The 21018-nt window shown below is 30.1% G+C and overlaps 1 protein-coding gene across 1 annotated transcript in view; it reads left to right on the top strand.

The window, feature by feature from the left end:
• Window positions 1-19551, top strand: part of sax (type I BMP receptor saxophone) — an 87523-nt gene extending 67972 nt beyond the window's left edge. The window contains exons 7-9 of the mRNA XM_075360022.1: window positions 4720-4907; window positions 14100-14325; window positions 16447-19551. Coding sequence (XP_075216137.1) covers window positions 4720-4907; window positions 14100-14325; window positions 16447-16590 — 558 coding nt within the window. The 3' untranslated portion in view covers window positions 16591-19551. The remainder of the gene's footprint in view (window positions 1-4719; window positions 4908-14099; window positions 14326-16446) is intronic.
• Window positions 19552-21018: the final 1467 nt, after the last annotated feature.

Below are 21018 nucleotides of genomic sequence, written 5' to 3'. Positions count from 1 at the left end.
TAACACTGCTATGAAGACTGGGAAAACCATTTGAAGCATTGCATGGCTTCCCAGGGAAACTATTTCAAAGGTGATAGAGCCCGTTTATAATTGGATTGTAAATAAAAAGTTTTTCTGAACCAGTCTCATTACTTTATTTACACACCTCATATCACAAATGAATTCACATGAGTCATTTCCAAAAGAGCGAAGAATTTGCAATGCCACCATTTCTTTGATCTGTCGGTCGTACATTGCATGAAGCATCTCAGCTTTGTCAACACCACCCATGAAGTTGTTATAGTCCTTGACTATCTTCATTGCAGGTCCCTCCTTCTCATTTCCATACTTTTCTTTCCTACACAAGGTGCAGCTTTCATTTCTATGGAAGTTTGAAAACAGGTGCACACGTCTGTTGTCCTTCCACTTGAAATAGGAAATATCTTGTTGAGTTCCTTGTCAAATTCACCTTTTTGTAATTTTTTGTCGCTTTTCATTTTTGGGAGGTGTTTCCTGTTCGGGCAAACTGTTGACAGGAAAAAATATTGTTAGCCTTCAGGTAGTTTCAAAAAGCTCTACAGATGTGAAATAATTGTCTATCATTATGATATAATTACCTCTCTTTAAAGACGTGAGTTTTGTGACAACACTACCGTCTAATCCAAACTTTTCCTTCATATCATCTTTTGATTTTCCTTGGTATATGTGAAACTCATAAATGTATCCAGACATATCAGCCCAATACCAATTTTTATAGCCCCTTTAGATCGGCTTCATAGGGTTATATTATTTGATTGATGAACATCCCTTGAAAAGGACCACACTTTCATCAGTGCTCCACATTTCATCTGGCAATTTGAAAGAAAGGAAATGCTCATTCAGTTGTGAAATAAAAAGCCTGATTTTATAGAGTTTGCCCTTATTTTCATTAGGTACTGCATCATTGTCATTTACAAGGAGATTAGACAAAATCTCCAGATATCTATCACAGGGCATTGCTCTCAACACGAGAGGCACAGCAATATCCTCATCTGCAGCCCAGTACATTCTTACTTTGGGAAGCCAAGAATATCTTAGAAGGAATTGAAGTCTGAGAAATGAATAGAACTCATTCAAGGCAACAGGTTTTGCAGATTTTTGTTTTTGATTTATATATAGGTTGGTCTGGAGTAAAATATTGTCCATTACAGTAGAATACATCAATGTTAAAAATACATCGGTGGGTGACATCCTTCCTGCAAATTTTTGTTCCACAACTGAGTCTTTCAAGTAGCCATGAGGATATTCCGTTGCATTATTTAGATTTTTCTACACTCTTCAACTACCACTATCATTGTCATCACTAGTTTCAGAATCAGAAGACACTATATTTTGCTGCCTGGATGTACTAGGCATACCAGTTTGATTATGGTTTCCACATTGTCATTGTAGCTCATCAATCCCTCCAGGGTATCTATATCAGATGAAGTTTCTGCCTAAGCCGTCAGAAATTCCTCAGTGGTTGATAAATAATTCGTAAGAGGCATGACAAATCCTGCAATAATGATTTATTCAGTACAAGAAAAGTTCGTCCATAGCCTGAAAATGTATAATATGTTCCTATTCGTACTATGTCCTATTCATACTTCTAAGTACTAAAATACAATAATAATGGTCACAGTAAATATAATATTACTATAATCCATATGTATAATGTGTCTGACATTTACATATAGACAGTGCATGAAAAAATTGTAAGCTTCTGGATTATAATTATTATATAAATAAATAAAGCATCACAAAAACTGGCACATAGCAACAAACAGAGATGTCTACTCAATGTGTAGTAATTGAAAGATTCGGTAGGTGTTCCTACAAAATCTGTTTCTGATCGCTGGAACTACATGACAGCTTCTCAGAAAACTACAAGGAAGCGGTACTTGTAGTTACTTGCAAGATTCCAGCTTAATTGGATTCATAATACTGAATTAATAATATAAACGGTTAACTAAGTATTATTTTTAACTAGTCTTCTATCACTTTACACGATATAATTTATTAAAAACATTTTACCTTAAAATTTTGAATAATGACTTATAAAATCTGTACTTTCTGTTTTAATTTATGAACATACTTGTATATAAAAAAATTAATAGTTAAAAGAAGGCTTCTTTCCTTTTTAATTTTTTATGTATATATTTATTTTATTTATTCATCCCATTTTTCAGTAAATTTACCAAAAATGTTTTTCAATAATATGGAATATATATATTTATATTTTACCTTCACTATATACAGGGTGAGCAACATAAAACCAAACCCGTAACATAACCGCTGCAGAATTGGTAGGTTATGTTAGAATGAAATTTTATGAATGAAATGGGTAAATTAAATAAGAAAAACATAATTTAAATGTTGCATTTATTTACCATATTGTTACAAAAGATGTTCAAAATGACCACCCTGGGCATTGATGCATGTTTGTGCTCGACTGATTATATTGAGAGTTGTCTGATGCAAAACATTGTCAAGTGTGTTGATTTCTCGTTGATTGTTCCCCTTCAGTTCATCAATATTGTTGGGATTAGATGCATAAACTCTCTCCTTTTAGAGCCCCGAAGGTAAAATTCACAAGTAGACAACTTTGGGAAAATGTGGAGGCCACTGTCTTCTGCTGACAGCTTGTTGTCTGTCTCCTTGAGTTGTTTACAGTTGTAACACAGTATGGTTTCAGTTTTAATTCATGAAGAAGTTTACGGCAACATGTGTATTTAACACCTGATGGTTGGGATAATGTGCGTAGTGATTTTTTTGGATAATATTGGCAGTGGTCTGTGGAGTCCTAACTGAAGGTTGCCTATTTCATTTTACATTTGAAATCAAACTGTTATATGCCATTTTTTAATTAAATCATGTATGCTACTCTTTGCTGGAATATGTGCATTCAGAAATTTTTCTACAAATATTTGACGTGATTCTTCAAATGATCAGAACTAATATTAAATTGATAATGCATCTTACATGAACACAGCTGCACTCACAATACTGGACTGCAACAGAACGTATACTTTCTTCCTTTTTCCTGTTTAGCCTCCGGTAACTACCATTTAGATAATTCTTCAGAGGATGATATGTATGAGTGTAAATGAAGTGTAGTCTTGTACATTCTCAGTTCGACCATTCCTGAGATGTGTGGTTAATTGAAACCCAACCATCAAAGAACACCGGTATCCACGATCTAGTATTCTAATCCGTGTAAAAATAACTGGCTTTACTAGGACTTGAATGCTGTAACTCTCGACTTCCAAATCAGCTGATTTGGGAAGTCGCGTTAACCACTAGACCAACCCGGTGGGTTAACAGAACGTATACTGCACTGACACGTTAACCACAGACAAATGGCAGCAACAATCAGTAGTAATAAATGCATTCACTAGTCTTGCTAGTTGTGTGAGAGTCTTTCATGTATAGTGTTGGGTAGTGGTTTCATTATGGGTTTGGTTTTATGTTGCTCACTTTGTATAACACTTCTTCAGAACTTGAAAATAACACTGAAATTTTGTGCCGCTTGTAAGATGTTTCCAAATAAGAGCAGTTCTTAAAATATATGAAAGTGGTTTTATTACCAAGTAATACATTTTTTTTTGTCTTGTGTCATTTGACTGGTTTCATGCAGCTCTCCAAGATTCTCTATCTAGTGCTAGTTGTTTCATTTCAGTAATCCTCCTACATCCTACATTCCTAACAATTTGTTTACGTATTCCAAATGTTGCGTGCCTGTACAATTTTTCCCTTCTACCTGTCCCTCCAATTTAAAGCGATTATTCCAGGATGCCTTAATATGTGGCCTATAAGTCTGTGTCTCCTTTTAACTATATTTTTCCAAATGCTTCTTTCTTCATCGATTTGCTGCAACACCTCTTCGTTGCCTTACCCACCCATCTGATTTTTAACATTCTTCTGTAGCACCACATGTCAAAAGATTCTGATATTTTCTTCTCAGGTACTCTGATCTTCCAAGTTTCACTTCCATATAAAGCTATGCACCAAACATATACCTTCAAAAATCCTTTCCTTACGTTTAAATTAATTTTTGATGTAAACGAATTATATTTCTGACTGAAGGCTTGTTTTGTTTGTGCTATTCAGCATTTTATATCGCTCCTGCTTCATCCATCTTTAGTAATTCTACTTCCCAAATAACAAAATTCTTCTACCTCCATAATCTTTTCTCTTCCTATTTTTATATTCAGTGGTCCATCTTCATTATTTCTATTACATTTCATTATAAATAGAGTAATAAATAAAAACTTGTTGAAGTGTTTATTTTGAAAATGGACTCGGGAAAATTACACTGTTTATAGTTATATATTTTGTGTAATCCTGAAAGAGCTAGGTAATATGTAATATGAGAGCGTGATACTTGGTGATTCAGTAATTTATTGGAATTTTTGAAGATCACGTGCAGTCTGTAGATGTGGCTAAATATCATTTTACCTTTCTAAATAATATATTTGTTTGTAAATTGTAGTTTTATAGCATTGAAGGTAGTCTGTTAAGATTTTTAATGAATTAATTAATAATTGCAAAAATAGCATTAAAAAATCTTTTGATTCAGTTTCAGATTAATTAGTGTAATACTTTAAATATGTGTGTATTAATAATTAATTTAAGTGTTACAAAATCTTTCATGAAGTATTTTTTCAGTCTTTTTTTTTTTTTTTTTGTTTGCAAGTTATTTTATTTTGAAATGTATTACAGGGGAAACCAGCAATAGCACATCGTGATATAAAGTCTAAGAACATTCTTGTAAAGATGAATTGGACTTGCTGTATTGCTGACTTTGGTTTAGCTGTAACACATACACAGACAACAGGCACATTGGATCTAGCACCGAATCCTCGTGTTGGAACCAAGCGATATATGAGTCCTGAGGTTCTTGATGAAACGTAAGTATTTATGATTGAGTGTATAATCTATCCACTCTTTTCATTTTTTAAAATTTAATATTAATATCTGCTCTAAGGGGGTTAATATAGTTACATGATGTGGTAAGTAATCATTAAGTATTTAGTGTTACAGGCTACGGTCTATCTTAATGACACCATGTGATAATCTGATGAATGTGACATTGGCTACAATTAATGACACTATTAGATTTGTTTTCAATGATAATGAAATTTTTCTTTCATTTTATTTATGCACTAAAAAATTTTACTTATTAAATGGAATTGATACTGGTTTTTTTTTAATTCACCATATGATCCATTTGTATATGACTAAGAAAATGTTTTTAATACAACAGGATATAATAAAGTAATTTTATTTAGTTTCCTAGCTATTTTATATGATTCTTATTTACCTAGCTGTTCTTTTCAGTTTGTAATTTAATTCAGTATTTGTAATTCTACTTACAATTTATGCAAGTAAAAGTTATCTACATCTAAAATATATCAGGATGTTTCCTGAAGAAATGGAAAAAAATTTAGGTGATGTTAACTAAAAATAAAGAAAACTGTTTGTGTAAACATAGGTCCAGAACGCGTTGCTTTTGAATTATAGCTTTCTTTCTGATTTCTTTTCAAAAGGTAAAATGAAGCTTTGGAAATTAAATTAAGAATAAATTTGATGGTTTGTGACCTGAAGAATTAAAGGAATCGGGTCCCAGAACTGCTTCTCTAATAAGAAAGTTATTATAAAAGAAAAAAAGAAACATGAAACAATAAAACAAAAACATAGAATAATTTTTTTTAAAATGCCATTAAACAAAAACATTTTGTTGCAAAATGTTTAGAAAATTTAATTCTGGAAGTTTGTAACTGAATAAACTGAATAAAATTTATATTACAAATAAAACTTTTCTTTATTTTCACTTTTAGAGCATGTCCTTAAATCTTTTGTGTTACTTTGCGAGACACCTTATGTATGTATTTACTACATACTATATATTTAAATACATATTTATTATACCTTCTCTATCATTATTGAACGGAAGTTATTTACTTTAGTTAAAAAATATTTCATTTGCGATTGTGTTTTCATTTATTGTATTTACTAATATTTAATGTTTCTGTATTAATTTTTTTTTAAAGTAAACATTTAGCATAGCAGTAGAATAGTAAATAACAGGTTATTACAGTTAAAATTAATTTTGTAGAGAGGTTAGGTTTTCATAAATACATAATTTCTGTAATCCGTTTGAGAATATTTTGAATTTCTACTTATAAATTATATTGTTCTATTATTTTAATACTTAAATTTAGTTAGAAATGTCACAAAAATTTTTAAACTTGTTAAACTAGAAAATTGTTTAATTGAAAAAGTTACAAAAATTATTAATGAATAGATAAACTTTGGTACTAGGTTATGTGAAATGATTGAAGTAAATGTGGCAACAAGTCTGAATGTAGAAAGAAAGTCATTGAAAAGAACTTAAACTTGATGAAATGGATCACAAAAATTGCTAAAGGAACCTTTAAGTTTGAAAAAGACCTTTGTAACATGAGGGTCCAGAAAAAAGTAGGTTAACTTAAATGAAGAAAATAACATATAATAGCAGAAACGTTGTCCTTGCACACAGTCATAGTGCATACAGTCTATTGCAACTAACTGTAGAAAATGGAAATATTATATATTTGTTAAGCTCAAATCAGATGAATGCTCCCTTAAACGAAGTTATTAATATAATTAAAAATTGTACTGTTCAAATGGGGGAATATGATCATCTGATAATTCATAGAGATACTAATAATTAAGAATTAGAATGTAAAATATGTTCATCATATAAATAAAATGCCTAATGCATTAATGCCTTTGAACAACATTACTCATGTAATTATAATTCCCACTCTTTTCAGTAAGTCAGAGTTAAATGACAGAGTTAATCAAAGAATCCAGTCTTATAAGAAACCTTATCTGACCAGTTTTTATAAAACTATGTTGTATTTGCAAACATGTGAACAAATTGTTAATAAGTAAATTGAAAGGGTTGATATTTGTTTTGTTTACAATAAATTTATTTAGTTGTTACATTTCTGGTTAATACACTCTTTGTTACTTAAAACAACTATTTATAAAGTACATTGGTATACACTGTTAATAAAAAAAAGCTACTCTAACTTCGTATTCACTCAATTTTATTGTTTATTGATATCAATATTAATAAAATTATAAAACAGTAATATTGTGGTTAGAAAACAAATTGAGGGATGCCTGACCCTTATATAATCTTCAGATTTTTTTTTTTTTAAATCTGAAGATTAGATTTAACTCACTAAATTATTAATGTAGTAGTAATGGTATTTAATGTAACCGAGAAAAAAGTTACACACTATGTCCATCAACTATTTCTAAACAATTGTTCACTCTTTTTATGAATTTTTCATGTGGGTATTTTTCATCATGTTATTCTGCTTAATATAATTTTTTATGCCTTCAGTTATATATGGATTGTATTGTTGCATACAGTATTTTTCAAAATCCCCATAGATAAAAAAATATCATTTGTGAAGTCAGGAGATTTTGAGGCCAATAATTCTTCTGAAAGTAGATGATCAGCAAAGAATGTTTTCGGTGTTGTATCCTTTCTTATAAGAGGTAACATTACCTTCATGTTCTAAAGGAGGAGGAATAAAATTGCTTTTAATGGTTTAGTAAGCATGATTACTTTTAATGTTGTTAAAAAAAAATATTGACTCAATTTTCTTTCATGAAATAGCACATCAATCACCAATTTTTCACTTTGTGAAAGTGATTGCAATGAATCTCTACTGTTACAGATTTGGTTATTGTGCAAATTAATGTAGCTGCTTATTTGGAATCTCATTTCATAACTGAAATAAATATTATCTAATATTAGATGGGGCAGTTAACAATTGAAGCCCATTTGAAATAATAATGATAAACGTAACTTTTGTTTCCTAACATACGATACATTAAGTTAATCTGTTTTTTGATGATGAAAACAAATATGAACTCAGAATCTTTCTATCGCCCACAATTTTTGAAAAATTTTTAAATTTTAATTAAAGGATTTTTTTCATTTTTCAATGCATAGTTAGGATTTTAGGCTCCTATGTTGTATTTTGTTAGCTCATTTTTTATTGTTTAACTTTGTTAACATAATTTGTAAGCTATAAATAAACAATGCTAGACAAAGAATTAAATCATATCATAGTTACATATTATGACAAAATATCTAATACTGAAGAGTGAGCCTTCATGGACACGATTAATCATGTCTGTGCAGGGTAAAACAGGTAGCTGAAAACACAGCTGTTGTTTGTATTAAGCACTGGATTTAGGAATGAATTAATTTTGTTCAGTCTTATTGCTGTCTTAAGTTTGTTAACAGTGCAGTGTCGTAGTGCCTCAAAATTGTGTAGCTGATGTGGATTCCTTTTGTTATGTATGTGGTGAATTTACTGTGAAATCATATAGAAAAAACATTACATTTTCAATTAAAAAAGCATATCATTTATACTTTCAGTGTAAAATTGATGATTAGGCTAAGACGTGGGCTCCTCATAGTATACACTAATTGTTCTGTATACTTAAGAGAATGGGTGAAAGGTACACGGAAGGCTTTTCCATTTGGTGTGCCTAAATGGAACATGTAACCGAATGTTGCTTCAGTTTAACAACAGGTGTCTGGAATGTCTAAAAAATCTAAACATGCTGTAAAATATCCTTCATTGCAATCTGCAATCCTCACAGTGAAATTATTCCAGTTCCTGAGCCACCTGTGAATATATGTTTCAAAAGCAGCGATGAAGAATCGGGCAGTACTGAAGAAGACAACAATGATTTTGATTTTGAATTATGTTCCAATAAGCCACATCTTATATCCCAAGGTGAATTAAACGACTTGGTTAGCAATTTAAATTTTTCATAGAACCAAACTTAACTGTTAGGATCAAGACTGCGAGGTTGGAATTTACTTAAAAAAATACAAACATTTCGGGCTTTGGAAGTCGACAAAAAATACTTTCTCACTACTTTATTGATGAAAATAATTTGGTTTAGTGTCATAAATATCTATGAGCTTATGTTGCACCTAGGACAAGTTCATTAACCTGAGGACTGGCACTTTTTCATAGAATCGTCCAACTGTAGTTTAAAAGTGGTACTATTACACAACGATAACAAATATTCTCCAATAGCAATCGTTTATGGTATTAATTTGAAAGAGACATACAATGTGATGAAAGATGTTCTTGACCAAATAAATTTTAAAAAAACAACTGGAACATATGTGATGATCTGAAAGTTATAGCTATTTTGTTAGGCATGCAGGTAGGCTATACTAAAGTACATGTGTTTTCTTTGCAAATGAGACAGCCGAGCTAAAGATAAATATTATGTTACCAAAGAGTGGAAGAAACAAGACAACTTAACTCCAAATGGGAAAAATATTATTCATGAGCTCCTTTTCTTTTTCCTGTTTAGCCTCCGGTAACTACCGTTTAGATAATTCTTCAGAGGATTAATGAGGATGATATGTATGAGTGTAAATGAAGTGTAGTCTTGTACATTCTCAGTTCGACCATTCCTGAGATGTGTGGTTAATTGAAACACAACCACCAAAGAACACCGGTATCAACGATCTAGTATTCAAATCCATGCAAAAATAACTGGCTTTACTAGGACGCTGTAACTCTCGACTTCCAAATCAGCTGATTTGGGAAGACGCGTTAACCACTAGATTCATGAGCTCCTAGTTGAACCCAAAAAAAATATTTTTACCTCCCTCTCCATATGAAGCTAGGACTAATGAAAAATTTTGTAAAAGCAATGAAGAAGGATAGTCCTGGTTTTTTGTATGTCAGGCAGAAATTTATGAATGTAAGTGAAGGAAAATTAAAGAAGGAATATTTGTTGGTCCTCAAATAAGAGAGTTTGCCAAAGATGATGTATTTAACTCGATGTTAAATAATGTAGAAAGTGCTGCAGTTTGGGCTTCATTTAAAGATGTTTGCAAATATTTTCTCTGTAAACAAAAATCCGACAATTACCACAATATTGTTAATCAACTTCTTACTTCATACAGAACTACTGGATGTAATATGTCTTTGAAAATACATTTCCTCCTCTCACATCAGGATATACATCTCACATCTCAGATAACCTTGAAAACATAAGTGACAAATACAGTGAATGTTTCCACCAAGACATTTCGGTGATGGAAAGCCGCCATAAAGGGAAATGGAATATTAACATTCTAGCTGATTACTGTTGGACATTAATTCAGGATGTGCCAGAGGCTAATTATAAAAGAAAAGCATCAGTGAAATCATTCTAACTTTGATATGGCCATGCAAAATTATAAATTTTACAGATTTTAACTGTATTTCTCTTAATTTTTTTTGAAGTGTAATTTATTTATAAACTAGGGTAATAGAAAAATTGTATTTACAGATCTGTAATGTATGCAAAAAAGCAATTCAAGAAATGGAATTACACTTGGAGAAACATAAAAACATTTTTTTTTCCTAACGGTGTAATTAATCTGTTTAAAGGTCACAAGTTTAAGCATAATGTTGCTCATAAAACTGTTAGGAATTTTGACCTCAGAACATAATCCAATCAGTGATTTTCATTGACTGTTAATGATGAAAGAAGACCATAGCCCACATAATACCTTCCCCCATCATTTTATAATATAAAGTTTTATATTTAATTTTTTTTTTTTTGTCTTCAGTCATTTGACTGGTGAGATGCAGCGCCCCAAGATTCCCTATCTAGTGCTAGTCGTTTCATTTCAGTATACCCTCTACATCCTACATCCCTAACAATTTGTTTTACATATTTCAAACATGGCCTGCCTACACAATTTTTCCCTTCTACCTGTCCTTCGAATATTAAAGCAACTATTCCAGGATGCCTTAGTATGTGGCCTATAAGTCTGTCTCTTCTTTTAACTATATTTTTCCAAATGCTTCTTTCTTCATCTATTTGCCGCAATACCTCTTCATTTGTCACTTTATCCACCCATCTGATTTTTAACATTCTCCTATAGAACCACATTTCAAAAGCTTCTAATCTTTTCTGCTCAGATACTCCGATTGTCCAAGTTTCACTTCCATATAAAGCGACACTCCAAACATACACTTTCAGAAATCTTTTCCTGACATTTAAATTAATTTTTGATGTAAACAAATTATATTTCTTACTGAAGGCTCGTTTAGCTTGTGCTATTCGGCATTTTATATCGCTCCTGCTTCGTCCATCTTTAGTAATTGTACTTCCCAAATAACAAAATTCTTCTACCTCCATAATCTTTTCTCCTCCTATTTTCACATTCAGTGGTCCATCTTTGTTATTTCTACTACATTTCATTACTTTTGTTTTGTTCTTGTTTATTTTAATGCGATAGTTCTTGCGTAGGACTTCATCTATGCCGTTCATTGTTTCTTCTAAATCCTTTTTACTCTCGGCTAGAATTACTATATCATCAGCAAATCGTAGCATCTTTATCTTTTCACCTTGTACTGCTACTCCGAATCTAAATTGTTCTTTAACATCATTAACTGCTAGTTCCATGTAAAGATTAAAAAGTAACGGAGATAGGGAACATCCTTGTCGGACTCCCTTTCTTATTACGGCTTCTTTCTTATGTTCTTCAATTATTACTGTTGCTGTTTGGTTCCTGTACATGTTAGCAATTGTTCTTCTATCTCTGTATTTGAACCCTAATTTTTTTAAAATGTTGAACATTTTATTCCAGTCTACGTTATCGAATGCCTTTTCTAGGTCTATAAACGCCAAGTATGTTGGTTTGTTTTTCTTTAATCTTCCTTCTACTATTAATCTGAGGCCTAAAATTGCTTCCCTTGTCCCTATACTTTTCCTGAAACCAAATTGGTCTCTCCTAACACTTCTTACACTCTCCTCTCAATTCTTCTGTATAGAATTCTAGTTAAGATTTTTGATGCATGACTAGTTAAACTAATTGTGTTCTGTATTCTTCACATTTATCTGCTCCTGCTTTCTTTGGTATCATTACTATAACACTTTTTTTGAAGTCTGACGGAAATTCCCCTTTTTCATAAATATTACACACCAGTTTGTATAATCTATCAATCGCTTCCTCACCTGCACTGCGCAGTAATTCTACAGATATTCCGTCTATTCCAGCAGCCTTTCTGCCATTTAAATCTTTTAATGCTGTCTTAAATTCAGATCTCAGTATTGTTTCTCCCATTTCATCCTCCTCAACTTCCTCTTCTTCCTCTGTAACACCATTTTCTAATTCATTTCCTCCGTATAACTCTTCAATATATTCTACCCATCTATCGACTTTACCTTTCGTATTATATATTGGTGTATCATCTTTGTTTAACACATTAGATTTTAATTTATGTTTCCTAAAGGTTTCCTTAACTTTCCTGAATGCTCCGTCTATTTTACCAATGTTCATTTCTCTTTCCACTTCTGAACACTTTTCTTTAATCCACTCTTCTTTTGCCAGTTTGCATTTCCTGTTTATAGCATTTCTTAATTGCCGATAGTTCCTTTTACTTTCTTCATCACTAGCATTCTTATATTTTCTATGTTCATCCATCAGCTGCAATATATCGTCTGAAACCTAAGGTTTTCTACCAGTTCTCTTTATTCCGCCTAAGTTTGCTTCCGCTGATTTAAGAATTTCCTTTTAAACATTTTCCCATTCTTCTTCTACATTTTCTACCTTATCTTTTTTACTCAGACCTCTTGCGATGTCCTCCTCAAAAATCTTCTTTACCTCCTGTTCCTCAAGCTTCTCTAAATTCCATCGATTCATCTGATACCTTTTCTTCAGGTTTTTAAACCCCAATCTACATTTCATTATCACCAAATTATGGTCGCTATCAATGTCTGCTCCAGGGTAAGTTTTGCAGTCAACGAGTTGATTTCTAAATCTTTGCTTAACCATGATATAATCTATCTGATACCGTGCAGTATCGCCTGGCTTTTTCCAAGTGTATATTCTTCTATTATGATTTTTAAATTGGGTGTTGGCAATTACTAAATTATACTTTGTGCCAAACTCTCTAAGTCGGTCACCTCTTTCATTCCTTTTGCCCAGCCTGTATTCACCCACTATATTTCCTTCCTTGCCTTTTCCAATGCTTGCATTCCAATTTCCAGCTATTATTAAATTTTCATCTCCTTTTACGTGTTTAATTGCTTCATCATTAATCTCTTCGTATACACACTCTACCTCATCATCATCATGGACGCTTGTAGGCATATAGACGTTAACAATCGTTGTCGGTTTAGGTTTTGATTTTATCCTTATTACAATGATTCTATTGCTATGCGTCTTGATATTTAAATGATTTTTATATTTTATTTACATGAAGTTAAGCAACATCAATTACATGTCTTATTTAGCCTTATAAGAATTTGTTTACAATTATTGTTTTAAAATAAGAATTATTGCTGAAGTAAAAAACTTATTTTTTACCTGCACATATGAAAAATTCAAAAAGTATTTGTGGTTGACTGCTTCAATTAAAAAAAAATACATTCTGTGTTTCAGTGTTTGTGGTTTATTACAAAATTCACTATTACCAAGGCCAATAATTTCTACATATTCCTCCTTCTGAGATATATAGTTTGAAATTTTGGGTTGCATGTCTTTTGGACCTCTTGTTAATATTATTTATATATTTAATTATTTATATATTTATATAATTAACAAGGACTTGATTATGAGTATACAATTCCAAACTTGCATAAAACTCCACTTCATAATCAAGATAGAGAAAGATTGAAATATTGCAGTCTGAGAATTTTTTTTCAAAATGAGATATACCTTGAGGGACTAGAAGAACCTTAACAGTCTCACGAAAGTTCAGATAAGTAGTACTTAGTGTGCAGGTGTGACTGTTTATTCCTCAACTGAAGACTACAATTCTGAGTGCTTTAGTTTGATAAGCAGTAAGTGTTAGTTGCAGCTGTTTTTTCCTTTCTGCTTATGAACCAGATGATGTAAATTTAAAGTATTTTGTGCGATTTTATCTCATGAAGTATTATCAAATAGGTTTCAATTTTTTGTTTATATAATGGGGTTTACTCTATTTTAAAAGAACATAGTTTACTGGTTCTGAAAAGTTATAGAATTTCTTTTATGTATTTTAATTTTTTTGTAATTTTAGGATAAACATGACTTGTTTTGAGTCACTACGTCGAGCAGATATATATGCAACAGGACTTGTGCTCTGGGAAGTTTGTCAACGAACATTATCAAGTGGTATTGCTGAAGAATACAAGCCTCCTTTTCATGACCAAGTGCCATCTGATCCTAGTTTTGAAGATATGCGCAAGGTTGTTTGTGTTGATCACCAGCGACCTGTAATACCAAACAGATGGGCATCTGACACAGTAAGTTTTTTCAATGCTTACAAATTTCATAATTGAAACAGCTTATGTTACTGGTCTAAAACAGTTGTATGATAAGCTTTTTAACTTTAAAGTTGTTCTGCTTCAGTTAATAAATGTTTGTTTAGAATTTTTATTTTTGACTTAATTGAAGTAAGTAGAAAATTAATAACTGGAAAATTAATGTTTAATTTTGGACAAATATTTTATTTTTTTTTATTATTTGTAATTACACTTAGTAACTCTTAATGTTAGTTCTTGGGAAGACTGTGAATTTTCACAATCAACTATGTAGGTAGATTTCTTTTACTATTCACCGCTTTTCCTATCCTTTTTTTCTGTTATTACTTTTGTGGGAACAAGTGTAACCCTGCAAAGTTATCCATGCTAACTATGCCAGAAACTCAGTCAGTGCATCCTTGGCATCTGGTGGGCGCTGCCTGTAGATCACCTCAGGGGCTTAATTTCACATCTTGTGGTCGCGTTGTAAGCCTATTGGCTGAATTGCCTGTCATGTAAAGCCAGGTTTTCTAATCCCTCTTTAAAAAAAAGACTTGTAAAGATGTACAACAATAATATTGTTAATGTATTACACTTGTGTAGTGTAACAACTATATAGTTACATTTTTACAGTTGTGTTGATTCTTGTGGCAGGTTTCAGTTCTATAACTTTCATTTTGTTCTTTTTTTTTAAGAATTGAGAAGTAACATTAGGTAGATATAGATATATTATAAAACATTATAAAATTATAACATAATAAGAATTATGCAATAATTTAAAAATATTACATAACGATTCAGAAAAATCTTATATAAAATTTTAATTTAATCTATTTTATAAATATTTTGATAAGATATATAAAACTTATAATCTGAAAACAACATACACCACTAACAATAAAATAATAAATTTTATAAACAGTAACGATCCTACTAAAATAACAAACTCCAAAAATATAAATATCTTAGATAGACAAGGAATCTATAAATGTGAAGACTGCTATCTAGAATACATCGATATGACCAACCTTTCTTTTTCTGTTAGACCTAAGGAACATCTTAATAATATAAAGAAAGGCTATTTAGATAAATCCAGTTATGCTCAACATATTTTACAAAATAAACATAATTACAATCCTGATAATTTGATTAAAATATTAGATTATTCTACTGATTTTTATAAAATCAATATTTTCAAAAAAATTCATATATATTATAACAATAAATTAATCAATAAACAAACCAAATTTTAAGACTATATTTTATTCAAACAAATAATAATTATCAAGATACGTAACCTGATTATTTCCTTCCAACCATTAACATTCATAAAAACTGCAACTTCCTTATGTAATTGACATAATTTATTTTATACAATGACAATAGGTTGTTATGTTTTTAATATTTTATAACTTTTTAATTCGCATATTTTAATTTTAATGTTTTTAAATTGAATGAAAACTTATCTCCTGAAGATGGTTGAATGACTGAAAGTCATGATGTTAGAGAAACACAAACAAATTGTTGGTAAGGTTGATTTTCATTTTAGTTTTATATAACTAATTCTGTATACCAATGGTGCCATTCTTGAAAAATTTACCATGCTTATTTATTACCTATGTGAGGAGGTTGATAACCATTTAGAAAGAGAATAAGATTAACTGACATATATGTTTAGTAATTAGGTGGGAGTCATTTGATACGATGATCCTATGTATAGGCCTCTTCTTTTTTTTTTTCTTAATAATGTCTGTTATTAAGAATAATGCAGAGCATCACTAACAGTACTTTGATGTTATGATTAATTTGTACAGTTACTTTAAGATTTCCTTTTTTTTCATTCAGTAGCTAGTTTACACCATTGAGAAGTTCACACTTGTCATTACAGTTTTAGATGTATGATTTCTCTCATATCTATTAAAAAAGTCCATTTAAATGTGATAAACAGTATGGAAAATTATTATTTTAAAACTTCTCTATTGTTAAAATTGTTCATACTATATCTGGATTTGACATATCTTCATTATGATAAATTATTAAATATATGTATAAAAATGTATTGGTAGGTTTAAATTGGTTTTTCATATGGTTACTGATTAATATTTTTATTATTTTTTTTAATAGATACTTTCTGGTCTGGCGAAAGTAATGCGAGAGTGCTGGCATAAAAATCCTAATGTCCGTTTGCCAGCATTAAGAGTAAAAAAGACTATTGTTAAATTGGCTGCTGCTGATAGTAGAGTTCATTTAGATCTTGACTCTGTCTGAAGTTTGACTGATATTTATAAGTATAGTATTAATATTGTATAAAAAATATTTACATATAGAATGTATGTATTTAATTATAGTTATTTTTTAATGTAAGATTGTGACGCACATTTTTATACAGTAAAAATGTAAGAAACTTATTTATGTTCCTGTAGTACTATCATGCAGGAATGGATCTATTGTCGTAATTTTTGCAATGCAAAATGTAAAACTGCCATTATAATATTGTAAAGGCTCTGTGTTCATGATAAAAATGATCATAGCAGCAATTATGTATATGAGAAAGTTGTATGTTACTAAATTGTTGATTTAGTTCTTGTATTATATATGTACATTTGCAGCATATTTTTAAAAATATAATTACTGCCCATAGTTATTATTGGGTATAGTTATTTATTGAGTGTGTATGTATGTGTATGGTTGTATGTGTGAATTTATATCTGTAGATATGTTTATAGAAATTTAAGATTTTATATTGTTTTAGTATAGTTATTTAATTATAGTTAATTTCATAAATAATTTTTACAGAAAGCTTTAATTTGTTTATTTTTAGTCAATAGTAAATAAGTAATGAAAATTAATAAATAAAAAAAATATATATATAACCCAAATTAAATCATTTTTCAAAAACTCCCATAAATGATAAAAATAAACCTTTGGGAAATAAAAAAAAAATCTGTTTATATGTAAGTTTCCTTCTATCTAAAAACTTCTAATTATGTACTGTCAAGGTTGCAAAAATCCCATATTATGTATATACATATATATAAAACTATTATTTTCAACCCTCTCCCTACCAGCTGCCTGGAATGGTGAGTACCACAGATTTTAATGAATAATTAATGAATTTTTAATTCTTACATCTGTGTCTCTTTACAGTTTAAATTGTATAATTTCAAGAAATACTGTAGAAAGATTCATCTGATTTCAGAGATGTGCTTTGCATATTCTGTCATGTTAAATAAGCTGTTTTTATTAATATGTTTGCTTATTGTGTGACTGGAATTTTGGTTGCAACAGCCTGGATCAAACAACCTGAATCCTAAACTACTAAAGCTTCTGGACATACACATCACTTGCACAGTTGGTTATTTTGTACAAAGCTCTTGACCAGCATTGTGTCATAGGGGAAAAAATCTTTGTCCATTTTTATGTTCTCTGTTCTGTGTATGTATGTATGTATATATATATATATATAATATTTTTAATTCATTTTATTCCTCTTTACTGTTAAATTATATTTAAAATTTTGTTAATATAAACCATATGTTACAGCAAATTGAGATAAGACATTTCTTACCTCAATTTTACCTTGAAAGTACCATCAGGCAGTATTTGAAGGAGACAGTCTTATAAAATGTGCAACAGATAGCAGCATTCATAATAAATTAATATAATTTTTTACATGTAGTTTAATTAAGTATTTCAGTAAATACTGCAACAACTGAGGATGCGAGATCCTATGAAAGTATTTTGAAGATAAAATTAAGGTAAGATATGTTTTATCTCAATATTCTGACCTAGGTGGTTTATATTAATAGAATTAAAAAATATATATATATATAAATGAAGCACCAAACTCAAGAGTGGCCTGAGTGCATAGAAAACAGTTGTACATGAGAGACAAAAACTGATTATTTAAAAAAAAAAAAACAATTTAAAATGAAATTTTATTAACACTTTGGAGCCTTCATCACATTTGCGATATGCATGGTCCCTGTATCCTATGGCTTTTTAAGTGTTTTAAAAAGATCCTGTTTGAATTTTGTGCTTATGATAGGTGAATGATATGAATATATTTAGAAAGAGAACAAAATGCAGTTTATTTTAATATATTATATGAAATACTTATTTTACTTACTTAAAAAATTATGATGTTCTAAAAATTGTATAAATATGTGCAAAATAAAAATTGTCACACTACTGTTTTAAACGTAAAACGTAATTAGCTTTTGTGTGGTAATTTTTAAGTCATGTACACTAAGCTCTACTGCACACTCAGAACACCACCAAGTAGTTTCCTTTCATCCAGCTTTTTCTGTGGCTGCCTTTGCTTCTTCAGAGCATACTTTACAGATCCGTGTGGGCTGCGCTTTCTTTTCAGTTAAGGTATTTTCTCAGGAAAGCGATGATCTGTTAGTCTGTTTGTTTTTACTGCTGTTGATGTGGCTTTCATAAAAGAACTCCTGCCATTTTTCTTAAAGCCATTCCAGTGGATGTAATAAATTTTTCTAAATGACGTTTGTGCCTTAAATGCAATGGTCATGATTCCCAGTATAAGATAAAGGCATTGGCAATTGACATCATAAATAAATGGAAAAATAAATTTTTTTACCATTTTGTTTGCTTATGTTTGAATGGATAGAATGAAATAATTGGTCTTTTCTGTCCACCCCAGTTTTATTTTTATTATAATTGAATTATATCCGGTTGAATTTCTGAAATCAAGCCCACTTTAGAGCACACATGTACTTCACTTTATCATTTGTGAATTGAAGATAAGGCTGATTCATCTCTGGTCTCTTTCCATTTGACACATAGGAGATGATTTCTTCTCATGTAAACAGACTTGTTTCTTTTTAGTTTTTTTTACTACATTTATTTTTGGCAGCTCTTTCAGATTAAACATACAAGTACTAACAGTTTTAGTCTGTACACATGTAAAACGATTGAAAAAATTTGTAATGTAAACTTCATGAAATCTGACAGTTGCCCAATTATCCCACAAGCTATTCGTTTTCAATTTATTAGCTCTCTTCAGTTTATCAGAGTAAGTTTTTCAATATTGTTTGTTTCTGATTTAAATAATTTCATAATGGATTTGGGGAAAAATATTGAAAAAACATCAAATGGTGTAGATAGTTCATTTACTCAATCAGTAATTCCAGTCTGTTTGAAAATTGGAACTGTAAGTTGAATGTCTGTTAATGACCAGCAAAAATTTTATGTCAGGTTGTGTACTTGGTCTTTTTCTTTTACTGTTATTATTACAATTATTTTGTGGGTGGCCTAGAATCAACAATGTTATCATCATTCTCTGAATCTGATGTAACCTCAAAATCTGGGTCCTCTTCAGTATCATCAGTTTCACCTTCCAAACCCGAATCTTAAATCAGATAAGCCAAATTTTCATGGGAAATTTCTACACTTGAATTATTTTGTTGTCCATGAACAAAATTATTACTTGTTTCAGAGTCTGAATCTTCACAAGAATTGATTCAGGTAATAACATTTTGTGGATTAGATCCAATGTTTTGGGATTGTGAATATCCATATTTTGACATAAAAATATATATAACTTGACACTAAAATATATACCATATTATTATTTTTACTTAACAAATAAATAACAAAAAAAAACATAAATTAAATAACTTATTTGTTTACAGCCAATTCAATATGGCAAACAGCACCTCTAACCCCAAATGACGAAAACAAAACATTAGTTTATATTCAATATTTTAAAAAATAACCAGGACATTCTGTGTTAAATCAACAAGGCCCACAACCTGACCAACTGGGATTTCATGAAATTTGGTATGAATTAATTGTTGTGATTTGTTAATTAAGAGTTGTGAGAAAATACTGAATTTCATATCTCTCTCTTAAACCATTTTGTTTTTAGAAAACTTCTTATTTTCTGGAAAATTAAAAATGTTGACTTACAGCAGTAGTGTTCGGTCAACATAACTTTGTTATTTATTAAACTAGGATGATAAACTTGCTCTTGTTTTAAAACATATTTGATGCTCTTTCACATGTATATAACAAAAAACTTTTTTGTTTACATAACTCTTGATTCCAAGGTCACCTGAGAACCTTTCATTTCAAGAACCTTTGTCGAATTTCAGATAAAAACATATTAAATTTTTCAATAAAAATGATATATTATTCATTATAATACTATGAAGCTGTTGAAAACATTTGAAACAGGGACTACTTTGGGATCAGGAGATAAAATAAAATGTATATCAATGTTTTAGCAAAATTTACTTTTTTTAATTTCTAATTAGCTTTATATTATAACAAGACTGCAATGAATATTAATTAAGTCAAATTGAGGTTGAAAATCATTACTCTTCATGTTTAAAAGTGAAATTAAGTTAATTTTAAGTAAAACAGTCAGTCTCATACATTTTTTAAAATGATTTGAAAACTCAAGTGTAAAACATAATTATGTATAAAATATAATTCTCAAGACTCACTTCTCTAATACAAGAAGCTACAATGATATAAATAATAATAATTGAGTGACATAATTAAAATATAATAATGCGTGTCTTTAAATAATTTCAGTTATGGTGTTTATGACTTGGACATTTTGATTTGTCTTAAAATCAATTCAATGAAAATTTCAAATTAAAGTTTTATACATTGTTAAAGTAACTGTATCATTCCAGTAGCTGTTATTTTAAATAAATATTTTAA

This window comes from Lycorma delicatula, chromosome 1, assembly GCF_047948215.1.
Source record: "Lycorma delicatula isolate Av1 chromosome 1, ASM4794821v1, whole genome shotgun sequence".
NCBI classification, from domain to species: Eukaryota; Metazoa; Arthropoda; class Insecta; order Hemiptera; family Fulgoridae; genus Lycorma; species Lycorma delicatula.
Note: the sequence above shows the minus strand (reverse complement) of the source record. Positions and strands in the feature narration are given on the sequence as shown.